This window comes from Zonotrichia albicollis, chromosome 38, assembly GCF_047830755.1.
Source record: "Zonotrichia albicollis isolate bZonAlb1 chromosome 38, bZonAlb1.hap1, whole genome shotgun sequence".
Lineage (NCBI taxonomy): Eukaryota > Metazoa > Chordata > Aves > Passeriformes > Passerellidae > Zonotrichia > Zonotrichia albicollis.
Window position 1 is genome coordinate 76,293 of NC_133856.1, and position 15,686 is coordinate 91,978.

Consider the following 15,686-nt stretch of genomic DNA (forward strand, 5'->3'; position numbering starts at 1 on the left):
TTTTTTTGGGAGATTTTTAGGGGGATTTTTTGGGAATTTTTTGGGGATTTTTGGGGATTTTTGGGGGATTTTTTGGGGGTTTTTTTGAGGATTTTTTTGAGGTTTTTTGAGAATTTTTTGGGGTTTTTTCGGGGTTTTTTGGTGTTTCTGACCCACCCTTGATGCGCTCTCCCTTGCTGAGGCTGAGCTCGCCCTCGCCCTGGGCCTGGCACGGTCTCACAGCCAGCAAGGGGCACATTTGGGCAGATTTTGGGGTTTTTTTGGGACATTTTTAGGGCATTTTGGGGAGCAGGCCCTGGAGTTTTTTGCAGAGAAGTACTGGGATTTTTGGGGATTTTTTGGGTTTTTTTCAGGTGTTTTTTAGGGGATTTTGAGGACGAGTCCCAGATTTTTGAGGATTTTTTTGGGGATTTTTGGGGGATTTTTGGGGGATTTTTTGGGGGATTTTTTCAGGGATTTTTGGGGGATTTTTTGGGGATTTTTTGGGGGATTTTTGGGGCATTTTGGGGGTATTTTTGAGAATTTTTTTGAGGATTTTTTGGGGGATTTTTGGGGGATTTTTGGGGGATTTTTGGGGGATTTTTTGGGAATTTTTGGGGGATTTTTGGGGGATTTTTTGGTGTTTTTTCAGGATTTTTTGGGGGGATTTTGAGGACGTGTCCCAGATTTTTTGGGGGATTTTTGGAGCATTTTTGGGGGGATTTTTGGGGGATTTTTTCAGGGTAGAATCCTGATATTTTGGGGCATTTTTGGGGTATTTTTTTGGTGTTCCTGACCCACCCTTGATGCGCTCTCCCTTGCTGAGGCTGAGCTCGCCCTCGCCCTGGGCCTGGTACGGTCTCACAGCCAGGAAGGTTCTCCCGGGCACGGCTGAGTAAAGTTTCCTCTTCACCCCCCGGGAGCCCAGGGTGCCCCCTGGGGTCCCCCCCGGGCCGGGGTCCCGGCTGAGGCCGCTGGAGCTGGGGGGGAACAGGGGGAGAGCGGTGAGACCCCCACCCAAAATGCAAATTTGGGGTCCCAGAGTCCCAAATTGGGGTCTCAGAGTCCCAATAGGGATCCCACAGTCACATATTGGGGTTCCTGAGACCCAAATTGGGGTCCCAGACCCAGGGACCCCCAACCAAACCCCAAATTTGGGGTCCCAGACTCTGGATTTGGGGTCCCAGAGTCCCAATTTGGGGTCTCAGAGAACCAAATTGGGGTCCCAGAGTCTCAAATTGGGGTTCCTGAGACCTTAAATGGGTCCTGGGGTCCCAATTTGGGGTCCTGGACCCAGAGACCCCCACCCAACCCCCAAATTTGGGGTCCCAGACTCTGGATTTGGAGTCCCTGGGTCTCAATTTGGGGTCCTGAATAGAGAGATCCAAAATTGGAGTCCCAAATTGGGGTCTCAGAGTCACAAATTGGGGTTCCTGAGACCCAAAATGGGTCCTGGGGTCCCCATTTGGGGTCCTGGGGTCCCAATTTGGGGTCCTGGACCCAGAGACCCCCACCCAAACCCCCAAATTTGGGGTCCCAGAGTCCCAATTTGAGGTTCCTGAGACCCAAAATGGATCCTAGACCCAGAGACCCCCACCCAAAATGCAAATTTGGGGTCCCAGAGTCTCAAATTGGGGTCCCTGAGACCCAAATTGGGGTCCCAGACCCAGGGACCCCCACCCAACCCCCCAAATTTGGGGTTCCAGACTCTGGATTTGGGGTTCCTGAGTCCCAAATTGGGGTCTCACAGTCCCAAATTGGGGTTCCTGAGACCCAAAATGGGTCCTGGGGTCCCGATTTCGGGTCCGAATTTGGGGTCCTGGCTAGAGAGACCCCCACCCAAACCCCAAATTTGGGGTCCCAGACTCTGGTTTGGGGTCCCTGGGTCTCAATTTGGGGTCCTGGATAGAGAGATCCAAAATTGGGGTCCCAAATTGGGGTCTCAGAGTCACAAATTGGGGTTCAGGAGACCCAAAATGGGTCCTGGGGTCCCGATTTGGGGTCCTGGGGTCCCAATTTGGGGTCCTGGATAGAGAGACCCCCACCCAAACCCCCAAATTTGGGGTCCCAGAGTCCCAATTTGAGGTTCCTGAGACTCAAAATGGATCCTAGACACCCCGAGACCCCCACCCAAAATGGAAATTTGGGGTCTCAGAGTCCAAATTTGGGTTCCTGAGATCCAAAGTGGGGTCCCAGACCCAGGGACCCCCACCCAACCCCCAAATTTGGGGTCCCAGACTCTGGATTTGGAGTCCCTGGGTTTCAATTTGGGGTCCTGAATAGAGAGATCCAAAATTGGGGTCCCAAATTGGGGTCTCAGAGTCCCAAATTGGGGTCCCAGAGTCACAAATTGGGGTTCAGGAGACCCAAAATGGGTCCTGGGGTCCTGATTTGGGGTCCCTGGGTCCGAATTTGGGGTCCTGGATAGAAAGACCCCCACCCAAACCCCCAAATTTGGGGTCCCAGAGTCCCAATTTGAGGTTCCTGAGACTCAAAATGGATCCTAGACACCCCGAGACCCCCACCCAAAATGCAAATTTGGGGTCTCAGAATCTCAAATTGGGGTCTCAGAGAACCAAATTGGGGTTCAGAGACCCCCACTCAAAACCCTGGGGCTCCTCCAGGTGCCTTTTCCAGGGGTCCTAAGCCCCCCAAATCCCCCCCAGATCCCCTTCAAATCCCCCCAAACTCACTCCAGACCCCCAAAATCCATTCTGGAGCCCCCCAAATCCATTCTAGACCCCCCTAAACCCCCCCAAAATCCCCTGGCCGGTACCTGGGCCTGCCCAGTGGGACAGGGACCGGACCTGAGCCCCTCCAAACACCCCCAAATCCCCCAAAAACCCCCCAAAACCCCCCAAAACCCCTCAAATTCCCCCCAAAAATCCACTCTGGACCCCCAAAAATCCCCCCTCAGTTACCCCGGGGCTCCTCCAGATGCCCCCCCCTCATACCTGGACCATCCTCGGGCCTTCTCTGGGTTCCATTGCAAGGGGTCCCAATCCCCCAAAGACCCCCCAAAACCACTCTGGACCCCCCAAAACCTGCTCAAACCCCCCCAAATCCCCCTAAAAACCAAACACCCCCAAAATCGCCCCCAAAAGCCCAAAATCGCCCCCAAAACCCCAAAATCTCCCCTCAGGTACCTGGGCCTCCCTCAGGACGGGGAGCGGGCCCAAGCCCCAAAATCCCACCCAAACCCCCCCAAACCCCATCAGAATCCCCCAAATCCCACCCCAAATCCCCTCAAATCTACTCTGGAACCCCCAAAACCTGCTCAAACCCCACAAATCCCCCCAAAAACCACCCCAAACACCCCCAAAATCGCCCCCAAAAGCCCAAAATCCCCCCTCAGGTACCTGGGCCTCCCTCGGGACGGGGAGTGGGCCCGAGCCCCAAAATCCCACCCAAACCCCCCCCCAAACCCCATCAGAACCCCTCAAATCCCACCCCAGACCCCGCCAAATCCCCCCAAATCCACTCTGGACCCCCCAAAATCCACTCAGGACACCCCCAAATTCCCCCTCAGGTACCTGGGCCTGCCCCGGGGCTGCCTCCGGGTGCCTTTTCCAGGGGTCCTACTCCCCAAAATACACTCCAGACTCCCCTAAATCTCCCAAAATCCTCCCAAATCCACTCTGGACCCCCCCAAAACCTGCCCAAATCCCCCAAAACCCACCCCAAACACCCCCCAAAATCGCCCCCAAAACCCCAAAATCCCCCCTCAGGTACCTGGGCCTCCCTCAGGATGGGGAGCGGGCCCGAGCCCCAAAATCCCACCCAAACCCCATCAGAACCCCTCAAATCCCACCCCAAACACCCACCAAATCCACTCTGGACCCCCCAAAACCTGCTCAAACCCCCACAAATCCCCCTAAAACCACCCCAAACACCCCCAAAATCGCCCCCAAAACCCCGAAATCCCCCCTCAGGTACCTGGGCCTCCCTCGGGACGGGGAGCGGGCCCGAGCCCCAAAATCCCACCCAAACCCCCCCAAACCCCATCAGAATCCCCCAAATCCCACCCCAGACCACCCAAACCCCATCAGAACCCCTCAAATCCCACCCCAGACCCCGCCAAATCCCCTCAAATCTACTCTGGACCCCCCAAAATCCACTCAGGACACCCCCAAATCCCCCCTCAGGTACGTGGGCCTGCCCCAGGGCTGCCTCCAGGTGCCTTTTCCAGGGGTCCCACTCCCCAAAATACACTCCAGACTCCCCTAAATCTCCCAAAATCCCCCCAAATCCACTCTGGACCCCCCCAAAACCTGTTCAAACCCCCCAAAACCACCCCAAAAAGCCCCCAAAATCGCCCCCAAAACCCCAAAATCCCCCCTCAGGTACCTGGGCCTCCCTCGGGACGGGAAGCAGACCCGAGCCTCAAAATCCCACCCAAACCCCCCCAAACCCCATCAGAATCCCCCAAATCCCCCCCCAGACCCCCCAAATCCACTCTGGACCCCCCAAAACCTGCTCAAACCCCACAAATCCCCCCAAAAACCACCCCAAACACCCCCAAAATCGCCCCCAAAAGCCCAAAATCTCCCCTCAGGTACCTGGGCCTCCCTCAGGACGGGGAGCGGGCCCGAGTCCCAAAATCCCAACCAAACTCCCCCAAACCCCATCAGAACCCCTCAAATCCCACCCCAGACCCCGCCAAATCCCCTCAAATCTACTCTGGACCCCCCAAAATCCACTCAGGACACCCCCAAATCCCCCCCTCAGGTACCTGGGCCTGCCTCCGCGGCTCCTCCTGATGCCTTTTCCAGGGGTCCCACTCCCCAAAATACACTCCAGACTCCCCTAAATCTCCCCAAATCCCCCCAAATCCACTCTGGACCCCCCAAGATCCACTCAGGACCCCCCCCAAATTTCCCCCTCAGGTACCTGGGCCTGCCCCGGGGCTGCCTCCGAGGCTCCTCCGGGTGCCTCCCTCGGGACGGGGACCGAGCCCCCCGTGGGAAGCTGGAGCTGCGCAAGGTCCGAGCCCCCCAAATCCCCTCAGAACTCCCCCAAATCTACTCCAAACCCCCACAAATCCACTCAGGACCCCCACAAATCCCGTATCCCGTACCTGGGCCTGCCCCGGGGCTGCCTCCGCGGCTCCTCCGGGTGCCGGCCCCGGGACGGGGACCGAGCCCGAGCTCCCCGTGGGGAGCTGGAGCTGCGCAAGGTCCGAGCCCCCCAAAACTCCCCCAAACCCCATCAGAACCCCCCAAATCCCACCCCAGACCCTGCCAAATCCCCCCAAATCCACTCTGGACTCCCTGAAATCACTCCCAGGTGCCCCCTCCTCATACCTGGGCCTGCCCCGGGGCTGCCTCCGAGGCTCCTCCGGGTGCCGGCCCCGGGACGGGGACCGAGCCCGAGCCCCCCGGGGGGAGCTGGAGCTGCGCAGGGTCCGAGCCCCCGAAATCCCCCCCAGATCCCCTCAGAACTCCCCCAAATCTACTCCAAACCCCCACAAATCCACTCAGGGCCCCCACAAATCCCGTGTCCCGTACCTGGGCCTCCCCCGGGGCTGCCTCCGCGGCTCCTCCGGGTGCCTCCCTCGGGACGGGGACCGAGCCCGAGCACCCCGGGGGGAGCTGGAGCTGCGCAGGGTCCGAGCCCCCCAAATCCCCTCAGAACTCCCCCAAACCCCCACAAATCCACTCAGGGCCCCCACAAATCCCGTGTCCCGGTACCTGGGCCTGCCCCGGGGCTGCCTCCGCGGCTCCTCCGGGTGCCGGCCCCGGGATGGGGACCGAGCCCGAGCCCCCCGGGGGGAGCTGGAGCTGCGCAGGGTCCCCGAAGGGGGTCTGGGGGCCGGGGGGGCTCCGGGGGGACCCCTCAGGACCCACTCGGGCAGGGCCCCCCCCCCGGTGTCGCTGTTGGCCCTGAGGAGGCGCTGGGGGGGCAGGAGCGGCCCGCGGAGCGGCTCCCGGCGGCGGCCCGCGAACTGAGGGCTCTCCTGGAACGGAACTGGGGGGAAAATTGGAGAATTTTGGGGGTTTTGGAGGATTTTGGTGAATTTTGGGGAAATTTGAGGGGTTTGGGGATGATTTGGGGTGGTTTGGGGGGGTTTTAGCGGCCATTTGAGGGGGCAGGAGCGGCCCGCGGAGCGGCTCCCGGCGGAGGCCCGCGAACTGAGGGCTCTCCTGGAATGGAACTGGGGCAAGATTTGGGGGAGATTTTGGGATTTTGGTGAATTTTGGGGAAATTTGAGGGGTTTGGGGATGATTTGGGGTGGCTTGGGGAGGATTTAGGGGGTTTAGGGGCCATTTTGGGGGGCAGGAGCGGCCCACGGAGGGGCTCCCGCCGGTGGCCCGCGAACTGAGGGCTCTCCTGGAACGGAACTGGGGGAAAAATTGGGGAATTTTGGGGGTTTTGGAGGATTTTGGTGAATTTGGGGGAAATTTGAGGGATTTGGGGTGGCTTGGGGGGATTTTAGGGGGTTTAGGGGCCATTTTGGGGGGCAGGAGCGGCCCTCGGAGCGGCTCCCGGCGGCGGCCCGCGAATTGCGGGCTCTCCTGGAACGGAACTGGGGGGAAAATTGGGGATTTGGGGGGTGGGGGGGTTTGGAGGATTTTGAGGGATTTTGGGGAAATTTGAGGGGTTTGGGGATGATCTGGGGTGGCTTGGGGAGGATTTAGGGTTTTAGGGGCCATTTTGGGGGCGCAGGAGCGGCCCGCGGAGCGGCTCCCGGCGGCGGCCCGCGAACTGAGGGCTCTCCTGGAACGGAACTGGGCAAGATTTGGGGGAGATTTTGGGATTTTGGTGAATTTTGGGGAAATTTGAGGGGTTTCGGGATGATCTGGGGTGGTTTGGGGAGGATTTAGGGGGTTTAGGGGCCATTTGGGGGGGACAAGAGCGGCCCGCGGAGCGGCTCCCGGCGGCGGCCCGCGAACTGCGGGCTCTCCTGGAACGGAACTGGGGGGAAAATTTGAGGATTTTGGGGAATTTTGGGGAAATTTGAGGGGTTTGGGGATGATCTGGGGTGGCTTGGGGAGGATTTAGGGGGTTTTAGGGGCCATTTTGGGGGCGCAGGAGCGGCCCGCAGAGCGGCTCCCGGCGGCGGCCCGCGAACTGAGGGCTCTCCTGGAACGGAACTGGGGCAAGATTTGGGGGAGATTTTGGGATTTTGGTGAATTTTGGGGAAATTTGAGGGGTTTCGGGATGATCTGGGGTGGTTTGGGGAGGATTTAGGGGGTTTAGGGGCCATTTGGGGGGGACAAGAGCGGCCCGCGGAGCGGCTCCCGGCGGCGGCCCGCGAACTGCGGGCTCTCCTGGAACGGAACTGGGGGGAAAAATTGGGATTTTTGGGGGTTTTGGAGGATTTTGAGGGGAATTGGAGAGGATTTGGGGTGGTTTTGGGAAGGTTTGGGGGGGTTTTAGCGGCCATTTGGGGGGACAAGAGCGACCCGCGGAGCGGCTCCTGGCGGCGGCCCGCGAACTGCGGGCTCTCCTGGAACGGAACTGGGGGGAAAATGGGGGAATTTTGGGGATTTTGGAGGATTTTGGTGAATTTTGGGGAAATTTGAGGGGTTTGGGGATGATTTGGGGTGGCTTGGGGAGGATTTAGGGGGTTTAGGGGCCATTTTGGGGGGGGCAGGAGCGGCCCGCGGAGCGGCTCCCGGCGGCGGCCCGCGAACTGAGGGCTCTCCTGGAACGGAACTGGGCAAGATTTGGGGGAGATTTTGGGATTTTGGTGAATTTTGGGGAAATTTGAGGGGTTTGGGGATGATTTGGGGTGGTTTGGGGTGGATTTAGGGGGTTTTAGGGGCCATTTGCGGAGACAAGAGCGGCCCGCGGAGCGGCTCCTGGCGGCGGCCTGCAAACTGAGGGCTCTCCTGGAGCGGAACTGGGGGGAAAATTGGGGATTTTGGGGGGTTTTGGAGGATTTTGGGGGAATTGAGGGGTTTGGGGATGATTTGGGGTGGCTTGGGGAGGATTTAGGGGTTTTAGGGGCCATTTTGGGGGGGGCAGGAGCGGCCCGCGGAGCAGCTCCCGGTGGCGGCCCGCGAACTGCGGGCTCTCCTGGAACGGAACTGGGGGGAAAATTGGGATTTTTGGGGAATTTTAGGGAAATTTGAGGGGTTTGGGGATGATTTGGGGTGGCTTGGGAGGATTTAGGGGCTTTTAGGGGCCATTTTGGGGGGACAAGAGCGGCCCGCGGAGCGGCTCCCGGCGGCGGCCCGCGAACTGAGGGCTCTCCTGGAACGGAACTGGGGGGAAAATTGGGATTTTTGGGGGTTTTGGAGGATTTTGAGGGGAATTGGAGAGGATTTGGGGTGGTTTTGGGCAGGTTTGAGGGGGTTTTAGGGGCCATTTTGGGGGGGGCAGGAGCGGCCCTCGGAGCGGCTCCTGGTGGCGGCCCGCGAACTGAGGGCTCTCCTGGAACGGAACTGGGGCAAGATTTGGGGGAGATTTTGGGATTTTGGTGAATTTTGGGGAAATTTGAGGGGTTTCGGGATGATTTTAGGGGGTTTGGGAGTGTTTGAGGGGGATTTTGGGGCGTTTAGGGGGGATTTGGGTGGATTTTGGGGGGAGGGTGTTGGGGGAAGGAAGGGACAGAACACCCCAAGTTCCTGCCATGGCCCCCAATGTCCCTAGTGATGTCCCCAATGTCCCCAATCCCTCCAATGACCCCAATGTCCCCACTGTCCCCTCAGTGTCCCCATTGTCCCTAATGTCCCCAATGTCCCCAGTGTCCCCAATGTCCCCAGTGTCCCCCCAATGTCCCCAATGTCCCCCCAGTGTCCCCAATGTCCCCAATCCCCCAATGTCCCCAGTGTCCCCAATGTCCCCAATCCCCCCAGTGTCCCCAAAGCTCCCAGTGTCCCCAATGTCCCCAAATGTCCCCAATGTCCCCAGTGTCCCCAATACCCCCAGTGTCCCCAGTGTCGCCAGTGTCCCCAATGTCCCCATTGTCCCTAATGCCCCCAATTCCCCCAATGTCCCCAGTGTCCCCAATGTCCCCCCAGTGTCCCCAATGTCCCCAGTGTCCTCAATGTCCCCAATGTCCCCAGTGTCCCCAGTGTCCCCTCTGACCATCCATCCCCAATGTCCCCAACGTCCCCCCAGTGTCCCCAATGTCCCCCCAGTGTCCCCAATGTCCCCCCCAGTGTCCCCAGAGCTCACCCACGTCGCTGTCCCGGTGGTTCTTGATGAGCTCCCCCAGCTCGAAGTTCCCGGCGATGACGGCCACCTGTGAGGGGACATTGGGGACAGCGGGGGACATTGGGGACAGTGGGGACAGCGGGGACATTGGAGACAGAGGGGACATTGGGGACAGCGGGGGACATTGGGGACAGTGGGGACAGCGGGGACATTGGAGACAGAGGGGACATTGGGGACAGCGGGGGACATTGGGGACAGTGGGGACAGAGGGGACATTGGGGACAGAGACAGAGATAGGACAGCAGGGGACATTGGGGACAGATGGGACAATGGGGACATTGGGGGACATTGGGGACAGCGGGGGACATTGGGGACAGTGGGGACATTGGGGACAGTGAGGACAGGAGGGGACATTGGGGACAATGGGAGGGTTGGGGACATTGGGGACATTGAGGACAATGGAGACATTGAGGACAGGAGGGGACATGGCGGATGAGAGGGGACAGTGGGAACAATGAGGACCGTGGGGACAATGGGGACAGAGAGGACAGAGAGGGGACAGTGGGGACAGAGAGGGGACAGTGGGGACAGGGAGGGGACAGTGGGGACAGAGAGGGGACAATGGGGACAGTGAGGGGACAGTGGGGACAGGGAGGGGACAGTGGGGACAGAGAGGGGACAATGGGGACAGTGAGGGGACAGTGGGGACAGGGAGGGGACAGGTCCAGGGACAGCAGGGGACAGGAAGGGACGGGTATGGGGATAAAAAGGGGACACAGGGACAAAGATGGGACATTCACATGGGGGGGGTCACCCCCTCCACAGTGCCACCAGTGTCCCCAGGGTGTGTCCCCAATGTCCCCAGTGTCACTTGGAACTGGTCTGCCCCCAGTGTCCCCAGTGATGTCCCCAATGTTCCCATTGTCACCCAATGTCACCTGGAACGGGGTCTGCCCCCAGTGATGTCCCCAATGATGTCCCCAGTGATGTCCCCAGTGTCCCCAGTGTCACCTGGAACCGTGTCCGTCCCCAGTGTCCCCACTGTCCCCAGTGTCCCCAATGTCCTCAGTGTCACCTGGAACGGCATCTGCCTCCAGTGATGTCCCCAGTGTCCCCAATGATGTCCCCAATGTCCCCAATGATGTCCCCAATGATGTCCCCAGTGTCCCCAATGATGTCCCCAGTGATGTCCCCAATGGTGTCCCCAGTGTCCCCAATGTCCCCAATGATGTCCCCAGTGTCCCCAGTGATGTCCCCAATGTCCCCAATGATGTCCCCAATGGTGTCCCCAATGATGTCCCCAATGATGTCCCCAGTGATGTCCCCAGTGATGTCCCCAATGTCTCCGGTGTCCCCAGTGTCACCTGGAACGGTGTCTGCCCGCTGTTGTTCTTCACCTCCTTGTTGGCCCCTCGGTACAGGAGGATCCGGGCACAGCTCTCCTGGAGGGGACACCAATGTCACCGAATGGCACCGAATGTCACCGAATGGCACCAAATGGCACCGAATGGCACCGAATGGCACTGAATGTCACCAAAGTGTCACCAAATGTCACCAAATGGCACCGATGTGGCACCAATGTGGCACCAAGGTCCCCAATCCCCCCATATGCCCAGTGCCTTCAATGTCCCCAATGTCCCAATGTCCCCAATCCCCTCAATGTCCCCAATGTCCCCAATGTCCCCAACGCCCCCGATGTCCCCAACATCCCTGATCCCCCCAATCCCCCCGATGTCCCCAATGTCCCCAGGATGTCCCCAATGTCCCCACCTTGTTGTAGAGGGCGCAGATGTGCAGCGCCGTGTTGCCGGACGTGTTCTGTGTCCCCAGTGTCCCCAACACCCCCAATGTCCCCAATGTCCCCAACGCCCCCATTCCCCCCGATGTCCCAGATGTCCCCAATGATGTCCCCAATGTCCCCACCTTGTTATAGAGGGCACAGATGTGCAGCGCTGTGTTGCCGGACGCGTTCTGTGTCACCAATGTCCCCAATGTCCCCAACACCCCCAATGTCCCCAATGTCCCCAATGTCCCCAATGTCCCCAGTCCCCCCGATGTCCCCAATGTCCCCCATTCCCCCCATTGTCCCCAATGTCCCCAACATCCCCGATGCCCCCAATCCGCCCAATGTCCCCAATGTCCCCCATTCTCCCCATTGTCCCCAATGTCCCCAACATCCCTGATCCCCCCAATCCCCCCGATGTCCCCAATGTCCCCAGGATGTCCCCAGTGTCTCCACCTTGTTGTAGAGGGCGCAGATGTGCAGCGCCGTGTTGCCGGACGCGTTCTGTGTCCCCAACGTCCCCATTGTCCCCAACGCCCCCGATGTCCCCAACATCCCTGATCCCCCCAATCCCCCCGATGTCCCCAATGTCCCCAGGATGTCCCCAGTGTCCCCACCTTGTTGTAGAGGGCGCAGATGTGCAGCGCGGTGTTGCCGGACGCGTTCTGTGCCGCCGCCTCGGCGCCGTAGAACAGCAAATGCTCCAGGTGCTGCGAGTGGCCGTGCTGGCACGCCTGGGGACACGGGGACATCAGCGGGGACACCGGGGACAGCCGGGGCGTTGGGGGTGTGGGAGGGGATTGGGGACATTGGAGGGATGGGGCTGTTGGGGACATTGGGGACATTGGGGGCATTGGAGGGATTGGGGACATTGGGGGGATTGGGGACATCAGGGGCATTGGGGATATTGGGGGTGTTGGGGACATTATGAGGACATTGTGGGGACATTGTGGGGACATTGGGGGTGTTGGGGGGAATTGGGGACATTGGGGGGATTGGGGACATTGTGTTGATTGAGGGCTTGGGGACATTGTGGGGACATCAGGAGCATTGGGGACATTGGGGGTGTTGGGGACATTGTGGGGACATTGTGGGGACATTGGGGGGATTGGGGACATCAGGGTCATTGGGGACATTGGGGGTGTTGGGGGGAATTGGGGACATTGGGGGGATTGGGGACATTGTATTGACTGAGGGCTTGGGGACATTGTGGGGACATCGGGGACACCGGGGGGATTGGGGGCAATGGGGACATTGGGGGGTTTGGGCATGTTAAGGGGACTGGGGACATTGGGGACAATGGGGACAATGGGGACAATGGATTCATTGGGGGGCTTGGGGACATTGTGGGGACATCAGAGGCATTGGGGACACTGGGGACGCTGGTGGGATTGGGGACATTGGAGGGGACATTGGGGACATCGGGGGCATTGGAGGGGACATTGTGGGCTTGGGGACATTGGGGACATCGGGGGCATTGGGGACATTTGGGGTGTTGGGGACATTGATCGGGGACATTGGTGGGATTGGGGACACTGGGGACAGGGATGATGGGGTGACACAGTGACACAGTGACACGGCAGAGTGGCGTGGTGACATCTGCCACTGGCACGGTGACACAGTGACAGCGACAGGGTGGCAGGGTGACAGCAGGGTTGGGTAACACAGTGACAATGACACACGGTGACAGTGTGACACAGGTGACAATGACACAGCTGTCGCCTGGTGTATCTCCTGCCAGCCGTTCTTGTTGGCTGTGCCGATGTGACACAGTGACACAGGGTGACACAGGGATGGGATAACGGGATGTCACAGTGACAATGTGGCAGAGTGACACAGTGACAATGTGACACAGTGACATGGTGACAGTGACACAGGTGTCACCTCACCTGGTGCATGTCCTGCCACCTGTTCTCAGCGGTGCCGATGTGACACAGTGACACGGGATGGGATGATGATGGGATAATGGGGTGACACAGTGACAATGTGACACGGTGACGGTGACACAGGTGACAATGACAGTGACACGGGTGTCACCTGGTGTATCTCCTGCCAGCCGTTCTCGTCGGCTGTGCCGATGTGACACAGTGACACAGGGTGACACAGGGATGGGATAATGGGATCACACAGTGACAATGTCACACGGTGACAATGACACACGGGTGACAGTGACAGTGAACACGGGTGTCACCTGGTGTATCTCCTGCCAGCCGTTCTCGTTGGTGGTGCCGATGACACAGTACGCGGGATGGGATGATGATGAGATAATGGGGTGACACAGTGACAATGTGACACAGTGACAATGACACGGTGACATGGTGACAATGACAGTGACACAGGTGTCACCTGGTGTATCTCCTGCCAGCCGTTCTCGTCGGCCGTGCTAATGTGACACAGTGACACGGTGACACAGGGATGGGATAATGGGGTGACACGGTGACAATGTGACACAGTGACACAGTGACAGTGACACAATGACACACAGGTGACAGTGACAGTGACACAGGTGTCACCTGGCGTATCTCCTGCCAGCCGTTCTCGTCGGCGGTGCTGATGTGACACAGGGACACGGTGACACAGGGTGACACAGGGATGGGATAAGGGGGTCACAAAGTGACAATGTGACACAGTGACAATGTGACACAGTGACACAGTGACAATGTGACACAGGTGACAATGAGAGTGACACGGGTGTCACCTGGTGTATCTCCTGCCAGCCGTTCTTGTCGGCCGTGCCGATGTGACACAGTGACAATGTGACACAGTGACACAGGGATGGGATAACGATGGGATAACGGGTTGACACAGTGACAATGTGACACAGTGACACAGTGACATGGTGACAATGACACACAGGTGACAATGACAGTGACACGGGTGTCACCTGGTGTATCTCCTGCCAGCCGTTCTCATCGGCTGTGCTGATGTGACACAGTGACACAGGGTGACACAGGGATGGGATAACAGTGTGACATGGTGACAATGTGACACAATGACAATGTGACACAGGTGACAATGACAGTGACAGAGCTGTCACCTGGTGTATCTCCTGCCAGCCGTTCTCGTCGGCCGTGCTGATGTGACACGGTGACACAGTGACACGGGATGGGATGATGATGGGATAATGGGATCACACAGTGACAATGTGACACGGTGACAATGACACACAGGTGACAATGACAATGACACAGGTGTCCCCTGACCTGGTGTATCTCCTGCCAGCCGTTCTCGTCGGCGGTCCCGATGTGCGCGCGGTTGTAGAGCAGCAGCTCGCAGCACCGCGGGTCCCCCCCCACCATGGCCGTGTGGTACAGGGGGGTCAGGCCCCGCCGGTCCTTGTAGTTGGGGGACCCGCCCAGGTCCAGCAGCGCCTGCGGGTGACATTGGGGACATCGGTGGGACATGTTGGGGACACCCTTGGGACCCCTTGGGGACATCCTCAGACCTCCTTGTGACACCCAGGGGTGTCACCCCCACTTGTCCCTTTAGCTGGGGACGCGCCCAGGTCCAGCAGCGCCTGCGGGTGACAGTGGGGACATTGGTGGGACACGCTGGGGACATCCTTGGGACCCCTTGGTGACATCCTTGGGACCTGCCTGTGACACCCATGGACCCCCCATGGCACCCACGGGTGTCACCCCCTTTATTTGGGGACACCCCAGGTCCAGCAGCGCCTGTAGGTGACAATGGGGACATCGGTGGGACACGCTGGGGACATCCTTGGAACCCCTTGGGGACATCCTCAGCCCTCCTTGTGACACCCATGGGTGTCACCCCCACTTGTCCCTTTATTTGGGGACACCCCAGGTCCAGCAGCGCCTGCGGGTGACATTGGGGACATTGGTGGCACACGCTGGGGACATCCTTGGAACCCCTTGGTGACACCTTTGGGATGCCCCATGGCACCCATGGGTGTCACCCCCACTTGTCCCTTTATTGGGGACCCGCCCAGGTCCAGCAGCGCCTGCGGGTGACATTGGGGACACCTGAGGGACCTCTTGGTGACACCCTTGGGACCCCTTGACCCCTGGGTGACATCCTTGGGACCTGCCTGTGACACCTTTGGGACCCCCCATGGCACCCATGGGTGTCACCCCTTTTATTTGGGGACACCCCAGGTCCAGCAGCGCCTGTAGGTGACAATGGGGACATCGGTGGGACATGCTGGGGACACCCTTGGAACCCCTTGGTGACACCTTTGGGATGCCCCATGGCACCCATGGGTGTCACCCCCACTTGTCCCTTTAGCTGGGGACCCACCCAGGTCCAGCAGCGCCTGTGAGTGACAATGGGGACACCTGAGGGACCTCTTGGTGACACCCTTGGGACCCCTTGGTGACATCCTTGGGACCTGCCTGTGACACCCATGGACCCCTCATGGCACCCATGGGTGTCACCCCCACTTGTCCCTTTATTTGGGGACACCCCAGGTCCAGCAGTGCCTGTAGGTGACAATGGGAACACCGGTGGGACATGTTGGTGACACCCCCAGACCCCCCTGTGACACCTTTGGGACCCCCCATGGCACACATGGATGTCACCCCCATGTCCCCAGGTGTCCCATCAATGTCCCCAGGTGTGTCCCCACGTGTCCTCAGATGTCCTCAGGTGTCCTCAGGTGTCCCATGGATGTGCCCAGGTGTGTCCCCAGGTGTCCCCAGGTGTCCTCAGGTGTGCCAGGTGTGCCCAGGTGTGTGCCCAGGTGTGCTGTGGCTGTCCCCAGGTGTCCCCAGGTGTCCCCAGGTGTCTCATGGATGTGCCCAGGTGTCCCCAGGTGTGCTGTGACTGTCCCCAGGTGTCCCCAGGTGTCCCCAGGTGT

General features: G+C 59.4%; 1 protein-coding gene across 1 annotated transcript in view; it reads right to left on the reverse strand.

Annotated features, from left to right (window-relative positions):
* Positions 1-15,686, reverse strand: part of SHANK1 (SH3 and multiple ankyrin repeat domains 1) — a 77,920-nt gene that overhangs the window by 30,599 nt on the left and 31,635 nt on the right. The window contains 7 exon segments of the mRNA XM_074531641.1: positions 153-205; positions 698-959; positions 5,670-5,946; positions 9,106-9,172; positions 10,449-10,526; positions 11,485-11,601; positions 14,071-14,238. Coding sequence (XP_074387742.1) covers positions 153-205; positions 698-959; positions 5,670-5,946; positions 9,106-9,172; positions 10,449-10,526; positions 11,485-11,601; positions 14,071-14,238 — 1,022 coding nt within the window.